Below are 25,786 nucleotides of genomic sequence, written 5' to 3' on the forward strand. Positions count from 1 at the left end.
TTGAATGAGAAGCTGTTAATATATGAGCTGAACTAAATACATCTAGGAGTTGCTATAACCTCATACTTCATAAAACCTCACGTGTTGCTAAGCCAACCTTGAATGTTGTAAAAAAAAAAAAAAAAAAAAAAATAGTAGCCCCAGTAACCTTGAAGGCTCCAGTTGAAAATAAATGCACAATATTGTGTACCTGTTCCCTTCATAGCAGATTTTTAATGCTATATTTAGTTTATTTAATGCTGCTTAGTCTCTTACTATCATGCAGCCTTTTCCCAAAGGACTTGACAAATAATAGTTTATCTAGTACTGATGTCAGTACTTAAAAATAATTGCTGTGGGATTCAAGCAGACTAGTATTAGAAACTGAGGTGAGTCGTAGCGCAGCAAGATTCCCAGGCATTTTTCATGCTATATTGCACCTCTGCAAAATGCGGTAGTCTTTAGATAAAGCACAGCACTAAATGAAACATTAATTTTAAGAAATGTCACTGCCTTGTTATACAGTTTTTTGCTGTTGCACACTTGTGCTCACTCTGTGCAATATTTAGCTTTAACATCTCTAAAGATCACTCGCTACATAAAGCTTAGTCATGTACTAGTCCTGCTGGGGCAAAAGTACTAAAAAGAAATTAAACATCACATTTCTCTTTATGATTTGGAATAAAATTTTCAAGTAGCACCAGTCTGACTGACTTTTTTGTTCTTCTCTGAAAGTTTCAATACCTTGTTTATGCCAGAATTATATAGACTGGAAGGGACCTCTGGAGGTCCTCTGTACTGGAGCCAGAAATACGGCATGATCTCTACTATAGAATGCTTCAGTCAGGCGTTGCTTTCCTTTATACCTTCAGCCAGTGGACCACAGTACAGTCAGGTAGCCCAAGATCCATGAGGCCAAAGAGAGAGCTAGAGCGTCTTAAGAAACGCCACGGTAAAGGTGTGTTATTTGGATATTCTCAAATCAAGAATAATTGCATGCATGCAAGCTTCATGTTCTAACTTATCCTATTAGTGCTAACCTTACTTAATTTATTCCTAAGTGTAGGTGACTTTAGAGAAGCCCCTGTCCATCTACGAATCATGGCAGGCCTTAAGCACCAAAAGTATCTTCTGATACTTTTGCACAAAAGCCCTTGTATGTGATGTGAAACATCTCAACCAGAAATAAAGGCATATGGAAGTTTAAAGCTGTTTTAAATCTCAGACAGGAGGATAGGAAATTCCAGCAACTGGTGTTTGTCATGGTGAGAGAAGGAGGAGGGGGGGATCCACACAGTATTGCAGGTAAAAATAAGGGTAAGAGGAAGGAATTTTTTTCTAGATAGCTGCTGAACATTGCTTTGTGTGACCACTATTGTACAGATGAAGTACTGGTAAATTGTTAGGAGACGAATAGCTTTTTTTCATTTTCCAGACAGAAGGTTAGTGGTTGGTAAAAACCATGTAGCTGTAAAGGAGCTGAATAGTGCTTTCAGGAGAAAAACTCCATCAAGGAAATGAATGCAGTATTAATGTCTAGAAATATCTGCTGCACTAACATGCTTGAAAATAATTTTGCAGTCTTTCTTAAAGTAACTAACTGTGAAGTGACCTTAAAACCCTATTAGTTTAAGTACTGGCAAGGGAGCAAAATGGGAAAGAAACTGCTGATCAAAAAATATAGCAATGATATTGGGAAAGGGTATCTTAAAGGATCTTATTTTTGTAGAAATTTGTATTTTTGTAACTTGTATCTTCATTGACTGCCTTTCTTATTTAGAGTGTGATGAAACAAATATGCATTTAATAATTATTGAAAATGTTATTTGACAGAGCAGAGAACCTAAGTAGATTATTCCCAATACATTTTTAAATATTTAGTTTAGGTGATGAAATTTATTTGCTACAATAATAAGTACTAAATAAGAGAGTGCTATTTGAACTCTGTTTAGTTCTTACTAATGTGTGCAGAAGTGTTTGGATTTCTCTGAAAGGTTTGCATTCTGAACCCACCCTGTCAAGTTTTAATTTATTTCAAACTTTTGCTTTTATGTAGTTATCATAAATCTGATCTGGAGTAATGAAAATTTGCGCATTTAATATAATTCTTACAGTTTTGCTTTTCAGTTTAAAAACGTTTTTATTCAATGTTCACAATTGTTAAGCAGTTTAAGCAGAAAATATCGGTTTCATGAAATCAAGCAAAGTGTCAGAAATGCTTCTTTTTACAGCCTCTGTGACCGTGATGTTCCTTAAAGAGTTGGAGAAGAACCAAACATGCAAAGCTTTATTATATTCTTTTCTGAAATACTGGTAATTCTGAAAGATGTTCATAATAATTTAAATTATATGGTATGTTTACTGAGGTATGGTCAGTTGTAGAAAACTTTGTTTTGAAGGGTCACTTCTAAAAAATTCTTTATATATAAAAATTTACTTTCAGAAAACATATTTTTTTCTCATAACAAATATAATTTCTTTTCTCTGCAATACTGAGTAGCATTTGGAATCAGTCTGCTATTCGTCAGATCCCATACTCAAAGGTGAAAGTTGTAATACAGTACAGAATCAGGGAATCCATGGAATATTTTTCTAGCGGGTGGTTTTCTAAACAATTTTGGTCTTGAACAAGGTATGTTCTGATATGCAGTGGTTCAGTTTAAGATTTCAGCTTATTTTTAACCTATCCTGGAACTCAGATTTATTTTAAAAATGACTGCATACCAGTAAAGGTGTAAGGGTATTTTTTTACAGTCATGTGCCGTGTCCTTTATGACCATAACTGCAACTTATTCCATTGCGATAAACAAATGTAAAAAAGGGCTTTTACTTCTGATACTGGAGCAGCATGTTTAATGAGAATTTTTGAAGCGCTGTATCTTTTTCAGAAAGGTTACTTGTGTGGTTTGTTTTTTTTTTTCCTTTAAAGCCACAGAAGAAAGAGGATCAGCAATCAGAAGCTAAAGCAAGTCCAAAAAAGTCATCAGAAGCCACTATTGACCTCTTAGGACTTGGTAAGCAATACATAATTACCTGTTTTTAAATCAAACACAGGTATGTTGTTTTGTATTTTAATAGAGATACTTCTGTTTTATCTGTGTTTTACTGATAGGTGAATTTGAAAACCATAAGATTGAGCTTATGAATTTGTAACTATAAAGGAAAATGCCGTAGGGATCTGGGTATATCAATACTTGTGTTTTGCTAAGGAGAGTAATGAGCTCCTGTGGGAAGGGGAAGTTATCAAAGTGATCTTCAAAAGGCTTATGGATTGTGGTATTTCAATGTTTATGGTACAAGTGTACTTTTTAATGAAAACACTGAGGTCATCTGAATTGTATATCTATAAAATAACTGATATCATAAAATACCTATACTAGTTAAAAAAACAGTAAACTGTCTGACCGCAGCTGACTATTATCTCATAAAACTAAATATATCGGGCATTTCAGTGTTGTACACTGACTGTGACCATCATTCTTTTTTTATCTAATAGACCTTTTTGTTTTCTGACTGGCAGGTAACTGTGTATTTGTCTTGTAAATAAACTGTTGGACCCAAATAATGTAATTTGCACTGTCTGTCTATACCATGCTTTTATGCTTTTTTCTGCTTGTTGAAGGTCATATTCATAAAATCTGTCTTTCATTTACCTAGTGTTACTGAAAGTGTGTTTTTTCATTTCATAGCATCTTAAAATGGAACTCGTAGAATGAAATATTGCAGTAACTACTTTATTTCCTTTTGTTGTTCACTGTTAGGGAAGGTTTCTAAGAGTTGTGAGTGGATATTAAGCGTATTCAATATGTATCAATGTCATGGTTATTCTTAAATAGCTACGTAATTTCTACAGGATATTGGGAGAGGCTGGTAAACTTTTAAATGTATTTATTCTAGAAAATTGGCTTCATAGAAAAATGTTTTGTTGGTTTTTAAGTTTTGGTTTTAAGATATGAATAATGTTGCAAGAAAACAATAAATATCTTCTCTGTTTTAGAATTCACACTATCATTCAAAATGCATGTTATTTTCCCTTTGGGTGTAGAAGAGCTGTGAAATACTACTTTTGTACCGGTTATGTGTGTGTTGCGGTCCATATCTCATTCCAAGTAATCTGCCGCCATAGGCAAGCAAATCTTAATTAACACAGTAGAAGTTAGATTATGGATATAGAATGAACCTATTAAAAAAAAGAAAAAGGGTAATTTAGACTTGATGGAAAACTGCTTTTCCTTTATTTTCCTTTACCAGACCAACAACCTAATTAAGAGCTAAAATTTGCTAGGATTCTCTATCCTTTTAGTCATGTTTTGGAACGAAACTTGGTAACGCTGTTTTATGATATGATAATAAACTCAGATTACATAGCCTAAATTGAGATGTAATATGCAATAGAAAGAGTGTTATAATTGGTGTTCAACAGCTGTGCTTCTTCAGTGAGATATACAAAGGGCAAAGTTTATAATTTGTATGTTAAAACCCAATAATTTTAGAGGAGGGAGTGTTTAAAGATCTTTTAAATAACAAATTGAAATGCAGTGTAATAAGCTAGTAGCACTTGGAATCCACTGAGCTGCAAATGAGATACGTGTTAATGCAAGCAGACCTGCGTGTTTCATTTGGAGTGTTGTCTTTTAATTAATGCCGGCAGTAGACTCCTTCAGATAGTATTAAAATGAAGATCACTTCAACCCAATATATCATAGAACTGTACAATAGCCCAGGTTGGAAGGGACCTTGAAAAGCCATCTATTCCAGCCTGTGGGAAGGGGAGCCCAGGTGAGATTATCTAGCGTCCTGTCTGATTGCATCGTGAAAACCTCAGGTGATGGAGACTCTACCACGTCTGTGGGGAGGTTATTCCAGTAATTGATCTCACGGTAAAAAATGTCTTTCTTATGTCGAGATAAAACCTCTCCTGGTGCGGTTTGTACACTTTGCCCCTTGTTAAAAAGATTGTGTGGCTCCTGGTGAATAGAGAGTCTCTGTCCTCTTTTGTAGCTGCCTTTTAAGTACTGGCATACTGGGATAAGATCTCTCCCGAGCTTTCTCTTCTCCAGGGAGAAAAGACCTAATTCAAGCAGGTTTTCCTCATCGGACAGGTTCTCCAGCCCTTTGACCATCTGTGTGGCCCTCCTTTGGACCCTCTGCAGTCTCTCTGCATCTTTCTTGAATTGTGGGGACCAGAACTGGGCACAGATGTGGCCTGGCAAGCGATAAATAGAGCGGGATGATCTCTGTCTCGGCTAGTAATGCCGCTGCGGATGCAGCCCGGAATCCCGTTTGTTGTTGCAGCGGCACACTGCTGATTAAAATGTTTGATATGTCATATCAAGCAATATTAAAATGTCTGTGATAGCATAGCTCATTCTTCGTACTGAGCAGACATGTTTCTAATGAGGATTCGTTCTCTTAGGACTTCATTTCTGCAAATGAAGAACAGTAGCAGCTTTTACTAGGGCAGACCAGTATCACTTATGATAGCAGATTAAGTAATTTGAATGGATCACAATTCCTGCTAGAATAAATTTGGCTTTCAAAACAGCCCAACTTCTTGCAAAGTATTTTCTTGAGTAGGTTCAATGCTGGCTTTGGGTGTAGTGTTAAGCTTTGGGTTATTGCTCTTTTCGTTTGTTGGGTTTGTAATAGTGACCTCATCAGAAGGTAAACATCCTGTGAGATAGGATTTATCCAGTGAAGATTGTAGCCAGACAAGATAATTTTCTAAAAATAGATTGTTTTTTGTTTTTCTTTAGAAATTGCAAAATTTTCAAGATAATATGCTTAGGCAAATTGTATCTTTAAATCTTGTAACAGCACAGAAGGCATAATATCCTCAGTGCCTGTACTATCATGTTTGTGTTTCTTCTGAGCCTTTTGAGATACAGATTCATGTGGTTCCCTTGAGTTCCTTCCTGTTCAGGGGGTTTATTATTGAGATGCTGCTTGGATATTCACTTTTTGATGATCCAGCAACCTTTGTGGGTTTTGGCCTTTTGATTCAGAGTAGATTTTAGTTCAGTATTCCATACGCAGAAAGGTGGGAAAACAGACATGTACAAGCTATATAGTCTTCTACATATATATATATAGCTCTTCACAAGCAATAGAGTTGGTGTTCTTGCTGTGGAACCCCAAATTGCTTCCCTCTCTTCCCAAGCTGTAAGAAATCGCAGCCTATTTCTGTAGGCTAAATCTGAAGCTGCTTTTTTAGGGATCGCTACAATTAGTTGCATCTTGTCCATGCTGAAAGAGTGCCTATTGAAGTTGTGGGGACTTAAAATTGATGCTAAAATCAATAATATGGGATTTCATAACATTGATTTTTAATAGGGGAATTACAGGAAACATTTTCCAGTGTGAAAGTCCCAGCACGTAAACCATAGTTCTTAAGCACTTACATCATTGACAGTGCTGAATTTTCATCTCTCTGGTGTTAACCTTGCGCTCTGTGCTTCTTTTAGGGGTTTTGTCTTACAACGTAGATGTCTCCGCTTACTCCAGATTGATGTAAATCCAGTTTTTAAAAATACTCGTAAAAAAATTATATTATAGCTGTGTATGATAGTGGTAATCTTTTCTTGGAATATCACACAGGCAATTTTGGATATTCTGTTTGTCAAGGTATGTCACTTAGAAATTATTTCAACATTCAGAAAAAAGATAAATTACTATTTTTAAACTACATTATCTTGGAGAATTATCAGAAAGAAGGAAAGTGCGTTTTACATATTCTGCATCATTTACTGGTTAGATGTGCCCTTCATAAAACAGGCAGTTGCACATTCTGGAATAACCATTGTAGTAAGTCACAATGAATGACCAGAAGAAAAGAGATGTATTATGTTGTTGTGGTTAACTGAATGTGATGTGTGGGGCCTTCATCCAGCATGGCTGGAGGTCAAGTATGATCTGCTAAAAGCTGCTTGTCTGCTTGTGTGGGGGAAATACTCTCTGAAGGAATTCTGTGAAGTTTTGAGAGCTTAATCACGGTATGAAGTGTAGCTGGATGTTGCATAACAGAGAAATGTGCTTTTGTTGGTACTGTTTGGTAAGGACCGAAGCAGCATGGTTGGTCATAAGTTGGAAACCTGCATTTAAGATATAATAAAGTTACGTTTATAAGTACATAAGTGTCATATATGTATATATAGATCATAGACTCATAGAACCATAGAATAGCTTGGGTCAGAAGGCGCCTTGAAAGGTCAGCTAGTCCAACCCCCCTGCAATGAGCAGGGACATCTTCAACTAGACCAGGTTTCTCCAAGCACCATCCAACCTGGCCTTGAACGCTCCCAGGGATGGGGCAGCTTCTCTGAGCAACCTGTTCCAGTGCCTCGCCACCCTCATAGCAAAGAATTTCTTCCTTATATCTAACCTAAATCTACCCTCTTTCAGTTTAAAGCCATTCCCCCCTGTCCTGTCACTACAGACCCTGCTGAAGAGCCCCTCTCCAGCGTCCTCGTAGGCCTCCCTGAGGTACTGGAAGGGGGCTGTAAGGTCTCCCTGGGGCCTTCTCTTCTCCAGGCTGAACCACCCCAGCTCTCTCCTGTCTTCATAGGAGAGGTGCTCCAGCCCTCTGATCTTTTTTGTGGCCCTTCTCTGGACCTGCTCCGCAGCTCCATGTCTTTTCTGTACTGAGGACTGCAGCATGGTCTCACCAGCACAGAGGGGCAGAATCACCTCCCTCGACCTGCTGGCCGTGCTTCTTTTGATGCAGCCCAGCACGCAGTTGGCTTTCTGGGCTCCAAATGCACACTGCCAGCTCATGTCCAGCTTTTCATCCACCAGTATCCCCAAGTCCTTCCCTGTAGGGCTGCTCTCAATCCTTTCATCTCCCAGTCTGTATGGATACTGGCGGTTGGCCTGACCCAGGTGCAGGACCTTGCACATGGCCTTGTTGAACCTCATGAAGTTTGTGTGACCCCACTACCTGAGCTTCTGAGCATGTTAACATTTGTAGTATTGCTGCTATGTTAAGATTATGGTTAGGTAAGGAATGTGCATACCCAAAATAAAAACATTTATAACAACTTGAGGCGTACAGCATTGTTAGCTTTCTGGCTTTCCACCTTTTGTTCTAAGAAGCATTATATAGACGTGGCCTCCCCATGAATGCTTTTTCAGTTCTGTGAAGGTTTTAGCAGTGAATAAAATTTTACTAATGCAGTTAAATAATTCCACAGTAATTTTGGACAGACAAACTTTGTTTGTACTTTTGCCCCAGATTTTGTTTCAAGTATTTAACTATTTCTCTCAGATTTACCTTTTTAGTAATTTGGGGTAATAAATAATCATATGCATATTCTCCCTCTGTTGCAGGTATTGGTATGGCTGTCACGAGCAATTGTATATATAAAAAACACGTGGCAGCTTACAAACTTCTTGTGAATAGTTTGTCCCATAGAAAATTAGTTTCAGAAACGTTACACAAAGTTTTAGAGCAGATATTTCTTGTTGTTTCCTTTTCTTGCTATCCCTTTGAAGCTTTTCTGCTGGTCACATGGTACAGATGGATACAGACAGATATACCAAAGATTAATGGTGTGTATGGAAGCTTTCATAACAAAAGGCAGCACTGAACTGGAAATTGTCGTGTCAGGCACTGATAAAATATATACCGAGAAACACTGTAAAGGTAAACTTCACTGGAACCCAAGTAAATAGCTTTTGTTTCTGATGTCAAATTTGAACAAGACTTCTTAATCTGAAATCAGAAGCAGCATCTGCTGTTGCGCAGTATGGCAGGCAGCAGGTGGATATTACCTGTCATGTTGTCAGACATTGTAAGAAGTGAAGATTTGGGACCACAGCTAGGAGCAACAGTGAAGAACAGCATCTATTGACTTGTCATGTTGCCTTCTCTGACCGAGCGTGGAAGCTCTGCCTTGCCAGCACTCTGGTTGCAATGGCTTCTGCCACATCTCCATTCCTTGCTACAGATGCATTCTCTGGAAAAGTGGTGGAAGTAGTGTTGATTAAAAGTTAGTTGTTTCAAAGTAATTCTGTGATGGCTGAAGCTATAAATTTCTCAGTATGTTCAGGGAGGCCTATATAGCTTAGTCTGATTATGACCTGTTTCCTGGAAAGACTGTAGCTGTGTTCCCTTCTGTTAAATACACATCACCCCTTCTAATTAGTTTTTAATGGTAGGCAGCACAAGTTGAATGAAAAGTAATATACTTAGAATAATTTAGAACTCAGAAGTCTGCTGGAATATCTTTCTTATGCTACAGAAATATTTTAAAATTAGGAGGGAAAGGAGGAAGTGCTTCCTAATCAGTGACCTGGTGCTTTGAAGTTGAGAATATCTGTAATCTCTGTGTAATTAGTGTGAACTATTGTGTTGGAATACAAGTATGTGTATGCCTGCATGGGCATATATATATATATAAAAATTTAAGATACTAATATTGCTACAAGTAATAAACTGAAGTGAAAACAGTTAGGATTTTCTATATTCTAAAATTTAGTTCTTTATGGAATCTTTTAGTTTCAAGGGGGAATGTTTTCAAAGTCGCTTTTTAATAGATATCAATGTTCCAAGTATTACATTTTTGAGAAATCAGTAAGACAGGATTATTTGTTAGTACTATTCATACAGCCTTAAAACTGTGTTGTAAATGCTAATTAAAAATGTCTGGTTTCTGTACTGATACAGACAGGGAAATATGTATCTGTAGTGTAAAATTCAGTAAGAGATGAAGGAGGTATGTATACTACCAAGTAACACATATACAGAAGTGATCTAGCAAAAACCTGTGGTTTTGTAGTATTAATTTGTAAGCAGCATATTAAAAGCTTGAAAAATACTATGTTCTTGCAAATGTGTTCTCTTGTGAATGTTCTAAATATGTGAAATGCTTGTTTTAGTAAATGATTGCATTTAAATTTTCAGTCTTATATATTAAACTTTTTTACATTCAGGGAAACTGAACCACTTTGGTATATGACAAGAGAGAGACTTTTTAAATGCATGTGCTTCACTGAGAAAATGAAAACATTAAATTATTAATTCCAGACAATCCTTTTGCATGAAAATTATGCATCGTTCGTTCCTAAATTTATCTGAAATGGTGATCCTTTGGGGAGATGTTTTTGGAACTGCCTGTCTGCAGAACTGACCTCAGAAGAAGCTTGCTACTTAAACTGCCAGTTTATTTATTTACACACATCTTAAAGCACTGCTGTGGGTGGAATGGTGGAGCAGATTATACATCTGGTCATTATACTGTCCACTGACTTCCATTCATCAGAACAGAAATAAGGGAAGGAGGAGACCTTTGCACTAAGGTGTAAGTAGCTTTGTCATAATCATAGATGAGTTTGTAACTTTGCTTTTCAGAATTGGTGGAACAGCAGTTCTCCTGGCAAAATCAAATCATGATGTAGTAATAGAATTGGCTGAGGTGGCTACTTCATCCCTATGGTTATTGTCAAGCCACTCACCATTTACTCCGCATAGAAGAGCTAATATTGCCAAGCCATTCCCATGGCCTTTGTGCAGTTGTTGGGTCTTAGCTCTTCCAGATAGCACAGTTATCTTCATGAAATTTGCACAAGTTTGGGCAATAAATATGCTTGCTGAGCTTCAGTTTCTTGCAAATGCCACTCACTTGTCCTTCTCATATCCCTGCCTTCAAGGTATTTTGGTTCTCGTTATTGGATCCGCTTGCCATTGCTAACGTGCAGAATTTGGTCTCTTTCCCGTTCACATGAAGTGGTTTTGAGAATTAGCAAATACAAAGCTATTAATGTTCAAGTTTGATACATAAATTATTTTATACTCTAATTAAATATCTGAAGTAGTCACAAAAGCAAGCATCTAGCTCCCAAAGAATTGCAAATCAGCACCCTTCCACTTGGATGTTTCATAATTCCCTGTATGAAGAAGATGCAGTAAGTGCTTAAAAAATATGCTGTGGATTTTACATATGCTAAACTCAGTTCAGAGTTGTGGTTTCTGCAGCAGCTATAGCTTTGCCAAATTTTCTGTATATACTAAGGCACGCAGATTAGCAAAGACTGAATTCAGATATGCATGGATGGTGGCAGGTTCTGACGTCTTGTACATTGTTGGATTTTGGTATTCGTGACTTCTGTGTCAGGTTTTCAGATATACAGCAGTGACATTCTTTATCTTTAAAATAAATACTTTCATATAAGGCAGCTAAAAGGGGGCCACCATCCATTGGAGTTGGGAGGCAGACAGAAATGAGAAGGCATCTGAGTGGCGATCTTCTGAATGGATCGTTTCAGCATGCATGTTATGTCCTTTTATGAGCTAACAGCCAAAAGTCATGTCGGTCTTCTGCGATGGTTTCCTCACTCAAGTGGTTTCCAGATTGATCAACTGACTGGTGCTTTTTACTGCTTCTGCTATTTTGTTCCAGCTTGTCGATACTCTGGGCTGCCAGACAGGTAGTCTCCAACTGCAGTGAGCTTGCATGTGGCAGAACAAAGTAATGAAAAATTATGATATTCAGCCTGTAGGGAGACAAATCTTGCTGTAGTCTGCCAGTTATTTGTGTTCTTAAATAAAAAGTAGAGGAGAGCAAAGAGAGACCTTTCTAAGTAATAACTTACTCTTTTCTTCTATTATATCTTTTTTTCTTAGAAAAAACAAAATACTGATTCTTACGTGACTGTTCTTTAGCAGATGGGAAAGAATGTTGCAATTATGTGAGAGATGCCATTGTAATATTTTAAATAAATGTAGGAAGCTTCCTATGATTTGGTCTTAATTAAATACTGCATCTCAGCTGTGCTCTTTATTAATCAGACCACTTGTCTGTCTGCGTTAGAGTTCTAGAAACTTTAAAGTGCCTAAATCTCACACCTGCCTTCAGCCTTACATGTTTCTCTGGGGTAGTAAGACATACGTTTCATATGTTACAACTAAACTGTTAATGCTGATACTCCAGTGATTGACCTCTGCTCTTGAAATGGATCTTTTCACTCAGGTAGGTAACTGTTGCAGGTGTAGGGCACTGGAAAATAACTTCTTAAAGTTCAGCAGAAGGAGGAAGTTGACACCTTTTCTGAAATACATAGCAGCTATTTTTTTTGGTCTTTGATGCTTTTTAAAGTTTAAAGGTGGCCATCTGTATTCTGTTGTGTTTAAAATTGGGAATATATTGCTGTGTTAGTTTGTAAATGTACATCTGAAGTTGCTGATGGATATATTTGAAGTTAGCTACCTATGTGTAATTGTGTGACTTTAATAGCAAACAAAACAACCCACATCGTTTAATTAGGGTGCTAGGTAAGGTAACATTTGCTTTACAGAAACTTAGTGTGAATAAAGAGAACAGTGGATACAACACATACAGTGAGAAGGAAGTTTATTTAAACATGCTAAAGCATCAGGTAGAAATTGTTTTATGATGTTAATGGTAGTTTTTTCAGTGTACTGTAATCTGGGGATTTTAGAATATTGATCCTCCTGTGATATATAAACAGCCATGCTAGTTGTCATGGTGGTTCTGTTTGGAGAGAAAATTTTGACTTAATTCAGCCAGTTTGTTCTGCCAGAGAAGTCTGACTTCTGCCGTGAGTATTGGATACATTGAGACTGAAGTTCTTATTTTGCTTAAAAAAAAGCTTTCTTAAGTTTGCTGTTAACACTATGCAATATTCATAGCATTCAGCATAATCTAGACTTAACTTTATATTTGTCGAGCTCTGTGTGACGGCAACCCACTTGTGATATGATTAGGTACAAAACTTAATAGGCAATTCTTGCCACTTGTTCTTGGACAGCTTAATATCAAATGGGAAGTAGTTGCTCTATTCCTTAAAACCATGTCGTGGTATTTTTGTCCCTACATCTTTTTAAGTATTTTCTTGCAGTTCTTCTCAAAGCGTCCTGCACATACCCACTTTCACCTAGATCGCTAAATGTATTCATGTGTTAAAGTGGTTACAAGCACCAAGGCTGTAGAAGGTTAACTATATAGAGTAAGAGCCATAGATTCTTACGGATAATTAGCCCAGTGTGCCTGGCAGGGCTGTTCGTGTGGAGCTGTGGAATAAAGTCAGTGCAAAGTATGTTTGAAAGAAGAGGAAGGATAAACTTTTTTCCTAATGCAAAGTTTAATTATGTACCCTTGAGTAAATTAGCATATCAAGAATAACTTTATGGATTTTAAAATACAAATTTTAATTCAAGAACACAGATCAGTGTATTTTGTCAGAGACTGGCTTGCCTACTAAGTTTGGGCCTTCTCAGTAAGACATCTGTTTAAATTCTCACTAAAATGTTGGTGTGCTTGAAAAAGAGACTTGAAAAAGAGTAATGTGTACTGGTAAGCTGGCATGCCTGTCCTTAGGGGAGTCTTTTAAGTGTTTTGATGTTGACTGTGTTTTTTCTGAAGCACACTAGTATACCAGCTTCTTAGGGAAAGAAGTTCTTTCAAAATCTGAACGATATCACAGTCTGCAAAATGTCTTATCTCAGAAATTGTATACATCTTTGAGGGCAGGGTAGGATGGAATGGGCAGCTTTAATTATTCTCATGCTGTTAAAATATTAACAATTTTCACTTTAAATGTGATTCTGTTGTCTTTTTAAGATGGTCCAGCTGAAGCATCTGTTACAAATGGGGGCACTGCTGCTGTTGCAGCGCTGAATGATGACCTGGATATCTTCGGTCCGATGATCTCTAATCCTTTACCAGCAGCTGCTGTACCTCCCGCTCAGGTATAATTTATTTAGTTATATGTGTGCATAAATACGTGTGTGCATGTGCGTATTTTTCTTCAGCGAACTCACATGCAAAGAATGCGTACTTCTCAACAGTCATGGCTGGAGACTCTTCAGCTGTAATGGCTACGGGTTTTTTTCACCTTTTCAAGCTTTTGCACTGCTTAAATACAGAATTAAGAGATAGTGCGGTCTTCCCTTCTGGTTCCTGGTTATCCAGCTAAACTGGATTCTGTCTTACCCTGGTGATGGTAGTCATGTTTTCTTTTAATTTATAGCCTCTTATCTTGTTCTTTTTTTAATAGGTATTGCTGAATATATTTTTACTTTATGCTCTCAGGTTATTGAGCTTTAAGTCATACTTTTCAAGACCTCTTACTGCTTTGTGATGCTGATATTTAGGAAAGGCTACAGCAGGTGCTTCTGTCATAGAGCTGCTAAAAGTTTGGGGTCTCAAGCTTCATATTCAAGTAGATGTCAAGAAAAACTACTACTGGGCTGATCTGTCTTTTGCCTCATCTCAGAACTTGCATGCCTGCCTTCCTTCAAAGAAGGGTAGCGTAACCCCTGCACCTGGCCTGTTCCTGCTCTCACAGCGATGATAGTTTGGAAGCGACCCCGTTGCCGTGCCTGTTGTAGCTGAGAGGGGCAGCTTTGGGGCACACAAAGAAACTGCATAAACCTGCAGCTCTCTTAAAGTAGCTATCAGCCCCGAAGAACGAGGTGTTGGTGATGAGTGTGGCTGGTGTGCAGATCAGAATGCACACGTGCATGCTGCCTTACCCAGCCTGGCTTCTGAGAGGGAGGCTTCCCAGGAGCCCCCAGCTAACCTCCCCATCTGTGGGGCCGTTTAAGGTAATTTAGAAGCTTATTTTTGGAGCAGGAGAAGAGCCTTCTTCTCTTGTTTCAGTTCCTTGAACAAATGATGTGACCCACTGATTAAGCGAGTGATTTACCTGTAGAATACAGGAAATCCAAAAGAAGGCTAAATATTCAAGAGTAAGAAGCAGCAAAGAGAAGGGTGATTCTCTGGCTGGTGATTATTGGTGATGGGGTAAATAATGCAGTGGCTGCTAAAACATATTGAATTATATCTATTAGCAATTAACTTAGATAATTCAAGGTGTATGTCTATGATAAAGATTTAGTCACTGGACATTCTGTGAGAGAAATGTTTTGAAACGTAGTTTATTTTTATTGTGCTAGTTTCTAGACCAAGTGTGGTACTTACTAGATGGATTACAAAGTGGTAAAAAGGATAGTATTATTCTTAATATCTGGTAAGTGTCACCTTGTTTGTATACTAGAAAGCATGAATACATTTACTTGCTGTTAACAAACGCTCCAGATTTTTAATGGTATTTTGCTTTTTTCTGAGTGCCATAATCAGGAGCGGCAAACAGAACTTCTATCAAACTCCTGGTCCTTATGGCGTATTACAAGATTTAATTCTTGATTATCTTCCATGTTTAGTTGGTAATCTGAAAGAAAAAGTAATATAATCAGATAATTTCCCTAGATAAGAAACAGGGACGTGGGTAAATGGCAGAAGATGGGGTTTCTGATGCTGATTACATGGGTTGCTTGGTAAACTGGTGCAAAGGGAACATTCTGTTTTGCTTTAGGATTAACAGGGCATTGTAGGCCTTGTGTTTCAGGATGGTAGTGTCTAGTGTGGGAACTGATGCTGGGCAAAAGTTGAGAGTACCTCTCATTTAGCAGTGGTATGAGTTTTGTAACATCTTTCACCTTGTAATATGGATAAAAGTTGTATGGGATTCAGAGAAGAGTCAGGAGAATACTGGAGACTGGAAAGGGTGCTTCAAAATGTGAGATTTTTAAGAGCTCAGTCTGTTTAATTCCTTGAAGTAAAAAAAAGGGGTGTGATTCTGTTGTGTAATTATTTTGTGTGAGATTGCAAATGGGAAAGTGGGCATAAACTAGCACTCAGTCCAGCAGTTGAGTAACCCTAACATTCAGTTCTTGCGTTTGGAATGAGCAAATGTAGAGTAGAAATTCATGGCCAATTCTTAAGTCGAGTTGAGTAGTACTTGTTGAAATATCTATTAATAGAATGCATTGAAATAAAAAAAAAAAAAGTTGAAGAATGGATCAAATGTGGAATAGTGTGGCTTGCTTTCTCGCTCAGAGATATTTATCATGATGTTCTGCATAGCAGGTGCTTCTGAAAGGTCACAGTGGGATTTGTCAGCATCGAAAGAGAAGGGAGTTTAATGGTGCTCCTCAGACTGATTTGTAGAAGCAATGTATGACTGTGGATTTCTCACAAGATTGCTTTTCTTTTCTAGCTTAACTTGAAAGGCAGCCATTTAGTGCTAAACGCACGTGTTTTTATGGCACTGTGGAGTACAGAAATGTCTGTTTGAATGTTTTGTTATGAGACTGGAACAAGGTGATGTCTGCAAACCTTAGGATTTATGACCATTGAAATAGCCAGGACATGATTTTCAAATGAAAACAAAAGCATTTGTTTTTCCTTTTTCAAATGTCTTGAGCATTTAGGATTGTATGTACTTGCACTGTGCTTTCGGGATATATGACTTTATTACAGTTTTCAAAAACACAGTATTTCTTCCTATTATTCTGTATAGCTGGATAAAAAACTTGAAAAGGGCTGGTAAAAAACAATATGTGAATGAGTAACTTTTTTTTTCTAGAATTTGGCCTATTGGCAAACTCAAGGGGTTTAAGAAGAGTTACCTTACCCAGCTCCTGCTATAAAGCTTGATAAAAGGCGTACGCTATAAATTTACCCACTGTACAATATTCATGGACAGAAAAAAGGGAAGACATTTGTGTGTTTAATGATATTTTTTCATGTGAAGTGAGCATAGCTAAATCACAGCTATTAGAACAGGTTTTTTGTTGCCAAACAAAGTACAGGAACTGAGCAGAGCTCTATCATTCTTAGCTATACTTTTAGCCAGATTTTAATTTCAGACTTTGTGAGGGTATGTCTTCCAGCAAAAGCGTGATCTTCATTCTTCACTGAAACTTACAGGGAAGGGGAGAACGGGAGAACTGTGAGGTATTAACTTTGAAAGTATTAACTCACTGAAACATCTAATGTAAGTTTTTCTCCAAGCAGGATACTAAAATCCAGTCAAACTTTTTTGGATTTTGTGTGTGTGAGTGTGTGCACGCAATTTGAAGGGTATTGCATTGGGAGCTGAGAATTTGTTCAGTGGCTGAGAAATCTATAGAGATGGTATGTTCTTCACGATTCAAATCTGATAAGCTTTCATGTAAAATAGTAGTATGTTTTAGATGTTCTTAAACCCTGATTTTCCCCTGAGGCCAGGTGGTGTACCTGGTATGGTCGCCACAGATCAGCAGACAAGCTTCAACTCGTTCACAAGTTGTGGTGATGATAAAGTGTCCAAGTCCTCAGTTTTTATGTAGAAATGTGTTATTTCAAGAGTGCGCTTTATTGTGAACGTTACTTAAGCAGGGTCTTACCGGGGAGCTATTTAGTCCTTGTAATATGATGAACTGAATTGCTTGTGGCTTCTGCTTATGTTTATTTTACCACTGTCTGAATTCTGAAGGATCTGAAAGCTGAAGTTCAGTTCCTTCATTTGGATCAGGGCAATTTGCTCAGCCTGTATTTATGCTTCAATGAGTGGATTGAGAGCAGACCTGCCGGGAAGGATCTGGGGGTACTGGTGGATGAAAAATACAAGCCGTCAGTGTGTGCTCACAGCCCAGAAAGCCAACTGCCTGCTGGGCTGCATCAAAAGCAGCGTGGCCAGCAGGTCGAAGGAGGTGATTCTGCCCCTCTCCTCTGCTCTCGTGAGACCCCCCCCGGAGTGCTGCATTCAGCTCTGAAGCCCTCACTACAAGGCAGACATGGGCGTCGTTAAGAGTGTGTCCAGAGGGCCACGAAGATGCTCAGGGGGCTGGAGCACCTCCTGTATGAGGACAGGTCAAGAGAGTTGGGGTGGCTCAGCCTGGAGGGAAGGCTCCAGGGAGACCTTACAGCCGCCTTCCAGTACCTCAGGGGGCTTATAAGAAAGATGGGGGTGGACAGGGACACACAGGACTTTTTATCAGGTAATGTAGTGATAGAACAAGGGGTAACAGTTGTAAACTGAAAGAGGGTGGATTTAGATACGAGGAAGAAGCTCTTTACTGTGAGGATGACGAGGCACTGGCACGGGTTGCCCAGAGCAGCTGTGGCTGCCCCATCCCTGGGAGTGCTCAGGGCCAGGCTGGATGGGGCTCTGAGCAACCTGGTCCGGTGGGAGGTGTCCCTGCCCATGGCAGGGGGCTGGAACTGGGTGATCTTTAAGGTCCCTTCCAACACAACCCACTCAGTGATTCTGTGAGGACAGGCTGAAAGAGCTGGCCCTGTTCAGCCTGGAGGCTCAGAGTGATCTCAGCAATGTGTAGAAATACCTGAGGGGATGGTGCAAGAGCATGGAGCCAGGCTTTTTCCAGTGGTGCCCAGTGACAGGACCACAGGCAATGGACAGAAGCCATCTGGACTGCTGCAACTGTCAGACCAACTTAAAATATTGAGGATGTCAAGATCTTTATGTGCTGCTTTGCAGTCTTTTAGGAATTAAAAGCCAAAATGGAAATACTTCTTTTCAGTCTCATGCATTAATTTAAACTTCTTGCTAGCCACATGCTATTCGTGTTGTCAGATGGCACATGTGAAGTGATGGATTCAGCTACCATGTTTGTGGTCCTGACACATCTGAGTAATGTTTCACAGTAAAAACTCCTTTTGAATACGTATTATCTTTTACAGGTAATACATAAGCTATTGATGGCAAAAATTACTTATTTTTAAACATGAAGCATATTGGAGTTGACTTTGAGTAGTTTTGAAAAATACTGTTACACTAACATCATGAAGCTGCCTGGCAGCATGCTCCCTAACCACCTGATGAGCATTCTGGTTTGGTACAGTGACTGTTTGAGGGCACTGCATGTAGCCTTTCTTAAAGGAAAACTATTATATGTATGCCAGGTGTGTTTCTACAGAGGTCTCGGGTAGCAGAAGAATGTTAGATGTGTGAAAATCATGTCAGTGTTGTGCATTTTTTTTTACCTGAATATCACCTGCTATTTTCTGGCCATGTGTTCTGCATTACTTGCCATTTATTTAGCTGAGGAACGCTTTGAGGAGCGCTTGTTCCATGCTTTGGCTCCTCTCAAAATCTTCCATAAACAAATGGAATGAAGAGACCTTAAATGAACATTTAATCTCATGATGTAAACGTAATAGATGATCAGTCCTCCAGGTCTTCAGGTCTCCCTTCTCTTCTGTGCGCACATGTAGTGATTTGCTTTATTTCGTTAAAACTCCTGTAGTAACAGTGTTTCATAGATCTGGAGACACTGCAAACCCGTGGGTCATCCCAGGTGAGATGATGTTTCTCTGGTTCTATTATTTGTTTAAAAAAACTGAACACCACCAAACCCAGACGTGTCTGCTCTTCTCCTTTCTAGAGAAAAGCAAACCCCTTCCTTACTGCCATGCAAAGCAGCGAGGAGGAAGCTGCCCGTTAACTCGCTTCCACAACTTGCATGTTCTTCTCCAGCCTGCTGAGCACAGCTCTTGTGCAGAGGCTGTCTTAGGCAGATGCTGTGGTAGAACCATGCCAGTATGGAATAATCCAATACTGGGACTCCCTGGCTACATGCACGGTTAAACAAATACTGCTATTTAGGATGGGCTTTTACCTGAATGTACTCTTAAACCCGACTCTGGTGTTTTCAAAGACTGGTTATGCCACACTGATACAGAACAGTCTCCAATGGAGAGGGGCTTCCTACTACCCATTAAAAAAAAAGAAAAACTGTCGTTGATTTTACTTTGCAGGTAGAAAATTTTGGCAGTAATACACAAGAGGCAGTGGCTTTTTTATATGTACAGAAGAAAATTGATAGTTTTAAGTGTAGATGGGCCAGAGAGAAGGTTTCACAGGAGCTGAACAATTCCTGGTCTCTTTCTGGCTGCTTTCCCTTTGTAGTGCCATCACCTGTGGTCTGGTGACCTGGGCCCAAATTGGCTGTTGTATAAATGTGGGGTTTCAATTGCCAGAGAGTTCCCATTTCTTGTTCTTTTACTCTTCCCTTTCCACAGCAGTTTTGGAGATTTTTAATCACCAGCCACGTGAATCTGCGCTCTTTTCTGTTGACGGTTTCTGGCCAATGTAGCTGGTACCAGAACTTTTTGTAGTTATTCTTTCCCTAACTTATAGTGCTGCCTTCTGCTAGAGCTTTTTAGCAGTTCGGGTGTCAGATGTGCTTTCTGAAGCTGTATATTGAATGTCTGTGTAAGTGTGTGTGACCATAGTGGACCTCTCGGGGCCCAGTCAGCAGCCTGCCAGCAGCACCCGAAGTTTGGAGGTGGTTGCTTTAAGCATGAATATAGGTGTGTTCTGTATCTGCCTATTTTGTGGTGGCTTCTTGTCTGCTAAACTTGGGTATGTGATGAGAGTAAATAGATGGACCCAGTTGCAGATCCAGTCTGGTCATGGTGGTAGCACACAGAGAGCTGAAACTCGCACATGCTGTGGGATCAGGTATTTAGCTGGACTAAAATAAGGCCATAATTTAAGTACACATTGCAATCCTGGCTCTTTTTCAGTGCACATACAGTTGATTTGCGTTAAAAGTTCCCACTGGTAACAGGATGAATCGTGTACTTTAAGAAATAAGAAGAACACAGTATATTGCCTAGTTACCTAAGCAAGCCCCCATATGGAACTGCATGTGTAGGAGCAGCAAAATAACAGCACCGAAAGACACCTGGATCTAATTTGTTTACAAAACATTTTGGTGCAAGGGCAATAAAACCCCTGACAGCCTGCGCATATTTTAGTTTTTTGGTTGTAGACTGCGGTGTTAGATAATTATGCTTTCTCAATAAATGAAACGTGCTTAAAGAACTCTAAGTCAATTATAAACAATGTATTTAAAAATTCTATTACTTTGAAGTAGACCGACCAAAATTTTACTTTTGCCTTTTCTCCAAAAATACCGTTCATCTTGGTTGTGGATCTTAGTTGTAGCAGTACATTTCAAAGCACTTAATCTTTTGTTTTAGCTGTAATCTATTCTGCCTGTGAGAGGATTAATGAGATATGAATTGTAATCTCCTTATTGATTTCCTAATTATTTTTCATAATCTAACTACAGCTCATGATTTATGCTTCTGACTGATGCAAAATGTAGGAGCAACAGGAATGAATGATCTGTATGTGTACGCCTTGGAGCTGGCCAGGGATTTAGTGTTCCTTGTTTTGTAACCTCCGTCCGGTCTGGTGGTCTTTCCGTATTGTATACACTGCTTTTTCACCTTTGGTCATGCTACATCTGTCTAAATCCTCATTTACTTAAAGTTAATTTCTGTAAAAGAACTGGGTTTTCTTTGGTTCAGGAGTGAGGATGTGCAGTAAAAATTTAACGTTCACATCTTTTACCAGTTTCATTCAGTAGTCTGTCTTGACCTTTATTTCCCAGAGCGCTTCCACTAAACCAGCAGTTGCCACCTTGTCTGCGGCATCTGGGGATCTTGATCTGTTCACTGAGCAAACAACAAAATCTGAAGAGTCAACAAAGAAACAACTTTCCAAAGACTCCATCTTATCACTGTATGGCACAGGAACCATGCAGCAGCAAAATGCTCCAGGTAAATAATTTCGTGAAGGTTTCTATTCAGTCCCATTTTAAGCTTTACTGAGAACAGTTACCTCCTACAAGTGTAAAACTAAGGTTGGCTACCCTTCTACCTATACTCAAAACAAATATTTTTATTTTTACCTTTTATAAAAATGGGAAAATGACTGAAATGTAATACAGAAGCTGAAGAAAAAAATAGGGATTTTAATTTATTTATAGCTGTTCAAATTCCCCAGTATACAGTTCACTGAAAGATCTGTGAATTCCATCTGATCTAATCCATCTGCCATCCAATTCATCACTTAAGGTCTGAGTCTCCATTGTGCAAACACCAGGCTGCCAGGATCAGCACAGAGCTGTCGTATCTTGGTTTTGGCTATGTTTGTATGGAAAACAAAGAGCTCCAATACAATGATTAAAAGATTCTGGCTCATCACAGCGATTTGCCAGACTCTGTTTGGCTTCTAACCTCTGGTGGCGAGTCCTTTTCCCTTGAGCATTTTTAAGCAATTTTCTACTTCTACCAGAAACTAAATTAACCTCACTGATGTGCAACTCGATTAAGTTATCCTTTCAGATTATTTTGGTGCACTTCTGACTTAGGGGAACCGGGGAGAAAATCACAAAACACACTTGCTGAAATTTTCCCTTCTCTGGTGCAGGTATGTTCATGGGGTCGTCTTCTATGCCATTTACCACACAACCATCAACTCATTTTCAAGGCTTTCCAGCCATGGGAGTTCCTGTGCCTGCAGCACCTGGGATGATGGGAAACATGATGGGACAGTCAGTGCCAGTCATGGGACAGAGCACAGGTGTGATGGTAGGAATGGGAATGCCCAATGGATTTACTGGTACTACACAAACTGGTGTGATGGGACTTCCTCAAAATGTCATTGGACCTCAAGGTGGAATGGTGGGACAGATGGTCACGCCACAAAACAAGTATGGATTGCAACAAAGCCAACAAGCTCAATGGAACCTCTCTCAGGTAAAGGCTATTCCCAGGCAAGGGTGCTTTCGAAAACAGGCTGCGTTTCAGATACAGACTGGCTGTAGGAGGAAAGTTGCAGTGTAGCCAAGTTACAGACTGCTGGACTGTGAACTGCTCAGAGGCACACGTTAAAAAAATCAGTGAATAACTCAATTAAAGATAACTAATACATAAGCTGAGAATAAATTTTGCCAAGGTAAACCAAACTCCATTCTCTGCTCTGTAGCTACTGTCATCCAGGCATCTGAACTAGCCAGGTAAAAAGCTAGCTCAGCTATTGTTACAAAATATTGAAATGTAAACGCAGCCTTAAAGGCAGAATTTAATTGCATGAGAGTAGCCATTAACAATTAATACTTTAATTTACAGACTTTAGGATAAACCTCAGTAAATGTGCAGTGCTTTGCACTCTAACATTCTCCTGCAGGTTATTTGTTTAGGCCAATAATCTATTATTTATCTGTAGCATTTTCATGCTATTTGTTAAAATTTTTTAAACGTGTTTAAAAGGTTCTCTAAAAGCGGTAGTGTGCACTTAGTACTATATTTGTACGATATCCAGTGAAACATTTTGAAGTCGGGTATTTGAGAGGTTATTGGGGGAGGCGGAACAAACCTAAAGGATTCCCTTGGAGTTTGGTATGGATGATGGCAACTATTTTTTTCATACTATTGTTTGCATTAAAAGAACAGTGTAATAATTCCACGCTGCTTACTCTAGTAATTCAGGAAGTGAACCGTAGTGTCTTACTGAGATTGGATTATATTAATTTTTACTGTTCTGCTCAGTCCTGTGGTGTGAATGTTTCTGAAGGTAAGCAGCATTTCTTACATGTACACAACAGTCCCTATTTGAAAACACAGGCTGTCATTCTGCTTTGAAAAGTAATTTTTAAAAGGCAATAATTTCAAAATGTCAAAGTAAAAAAATCTGCGGATTTACTGCTAACAGTTTTTTGCTAGGTATCCAAGTTTCAAAAGACCCATATCAGCTCTGAAATGAAAATCATGCTTTTTATCAAATCAGTATTACAAGTTGGCTCATGGAACAAGCTCTTAACGTGTTTCTGTAGTCCTTGCACGTCAGATGGTATCAGCATGCTGACGTTCCACAGTTTGTAGGGGACCTGGGAACTGATCTCTGGCTCCAGTTGAAAGGGGGAGAGCTTGCTTGACGTAGCAGAACAGCGTGCTCTGTATAGTCTACTTCTTAAGAACTTTGCTCCAGGAGAGATTAACAACTAGGTAAAGCATGTTTCCATCAGCTTTTTTTAAACTTCCATGTTCAGTGATGGGTTGGTTTTGTAAATATCTGTGTGAAAGCACACAGTACTGAATTTTACCTTGAAACATTAGTTTGTGATTTACTTAACAGTTTTTTTTCACCAGTATTCTGGTTCAGTTTTGCAACCTGGTATTGTTTGTTTGTGTTTACATAAACTCTGATTTTTACCTAATGCTGTCTCTAACCTGAATCCCATGTTGCTTATGCAACATCTCTGTTCATCAGCTCTGATTATTAATTGCTCCAAATGCTTTTTTTGCTCTCAAACTCATGAGAGGGGACATCCTTTACTCTGTTTATACAGCTGGATTTTTGGCTTCTCAGTAAGCAGAAAGCGTTCATTTTTTAGAAGGTGAGGGAGAGTAACCTGAAGAATGTCATTACATTGAGCACTGACTATTACAGTGACTAGATAGTATTTGTAGAGAGTGGAAATATTTTTGCACCATCTCTGAAGAGAATGTGCTGAATTTTGAACTCTTTCCCACCTTTACTAAATGTTGTTAATTTCATGTGAATGATTTCACTTGTCTTTAAGAAATTATAGTTAAACCATGACACTTCAGTAGATTCTTTAGCAAGAATGGCTAGATTTAGATAATACTCAAGTTTATAAATGCACCTCAGTCTTTGTTGATGGCTACCTAAATGGACAATTTATGTAAAAATTTGTGTATTCAAGACTATGAGGTCTCCAAAGAAAAACTGGTGAAACAAAAAACATCTGGAGTTGCAAATGTAGACAAGGTTCTCTTACTTGCTTTGGTGTTGCTTCATCACAGTTGCCACAGTTTTGTTGGTTAGCTTTGAAACTTTGAAAGCAAGCTCTTCTCAACCCAGATGCATCGGACTCCTCTGTCACACACTCTGTAAATTCACTAGTGGAGCGTTCATAGAGACTTGACATATACACCAAGCGCTGCAGCCAGTCAGCTGGTGACTGAATGGTTCCCAAAAAGCCGCTCTCTTTTAAAATGCTTAGAAACTGAGTCCATATTTTTATTTAATGAGGAATATTAATTTTAGGGAAACATACTTTAACTGGGTGGCTAGTTGGAGGTACAACTGTGTTCTGGCTAGCCGTGTGCTGTGTTTCAGCACCAGTGCTAACTGGGCTTGTGTGTGTGCTTCACAGATGAATCAGCAAATGGCTGGAATGAATCTCAGCAGCTCCAGCAACGTGATGGGCTTTGGCCAGCCCCCCAGCACAGTGGCAGGATGGACTGGAAGCTCCTCTGGTCAGACTCTCAGCACACAACTGTGGAAATGATGGTTGCAATAGAAGTCTCACCCAGAACAGCCACCTAACATTCCTTGTTCAGATGCATTTACTTTCGCTGTTCCTTCCATGTACATATTCTTTTTCTTTTTCCCCAGCTGTTCAGATTAAGAATATAACTGACTGACCGTGTTGTGGTCTATATTGATTTGAATTTGATGTAGTAAAAAGCAGATCAAGAATACATTTATACATCATTGGCAGCATTTTCATACAATGCGTATGATTTCATAGACCATGTATTTAAGAAGCTGCTTAACCACATACTGATTTTTTTCCCTCAAAATTCTAGATCAAATGTTTGCATATAAGGGATGTAGCTATCATGTTAGTAATATCCAAAAATATGAACCCTGACCCCCCCAAAATTACCCAGTAATCCTGTAGAAGGTACTGTATGAACAAATGTTTAATCATATATAAATAGAATGTAAATGTATCACTGAGCAATGTTTTCTAGTGTATCAAACAAATTTTGTTTCATCATACATTTCACTGTGATGTTATTATGGTGTGCATAACAGGGAATATGGTTATTGAAAGAAAGATAAACCTGGATGTTACTGTAGTTCTACAAATCAGTGCTATATTCTTTTAAAAATGAGCATTTGATCCATTTGAATTTCCTGTGATAAAGTATCTGATCTGGCTCCCAAGGCATGTACACAGAGAGAACTAGCGGCACAATGTGTGTACAAAGTAACTCCGTGTGAACAGATATATTTTTCCTCGCAGAGATATCCAGGTTTATGACAGTGATTGTGTTTACATTTTATGGTGCCTCGTAATGATAAAATGTTATTTCCCTATATTAAAAGGATAAATCCATAAATGGTTGTGGGTTTTTATTTCATTATTGTATGGCCTGCTTGACCACTCTTT

The 25,786-nt window shown here is 38.7% G+C and overlaps 1 protein-coding gene across 2 annotated transcripts in view; it reads left to right on the forward strand.

Annotated features, from left to right (window-relative positions):
- SMAP1 (small ArfGAP 1) overlaps positions 1 to 25,736 on the forward strand; it is a 96,066-nt gene extending 70,330 nt beyond the window's left edge. For both annotated transcript variants that reach the window (XM_037391597.1, XM_037391599.1), the window contains 5 exons: positions 2,909 to 2,993; positions 13,557 to 13,684; positions 21,188 to 21,356; positions 22,009 to 22,337; positions 24,761 to 25,736. In XM_037391597.1, the coding sequence (XP_037247494.1) occupies positions 2,909 to 2,993; positions 13,557 to 13,684; positions 21,188 to 21,356; positions 22,009 to 22,337; positions 24,761 to 24,895 (846 nt within the window). In that variant the 3' untranslated portion in view covers positions 24,896 to 25,736. The remainder of the gene's footprint in view (positions 1 to 2,908; positions 2,994 to 13,556; positions 13,685 to 21,187; positions 21,357 to 22,008; positions 22,338 to 24,760) is intronic.
- Positions 25,737 to 25,786: the final 50 nt, after the last annotated feature.

This window comes from Falco rusticolus, chromosome 6, assembly GCF_015220075.1.
Source record: "Falco rusticolus isolate bFalRus1 chromosome 6, bFalRus1.pri, whole genome shotgun sequence".
In the NCBI taxonomy this organism is placed as follows: domain Eukaryota; kingdom Metazoa; phylum Chordata; class Aves; order Falconiformes; family Falconidae; genus Falco; species Falco rusticolus.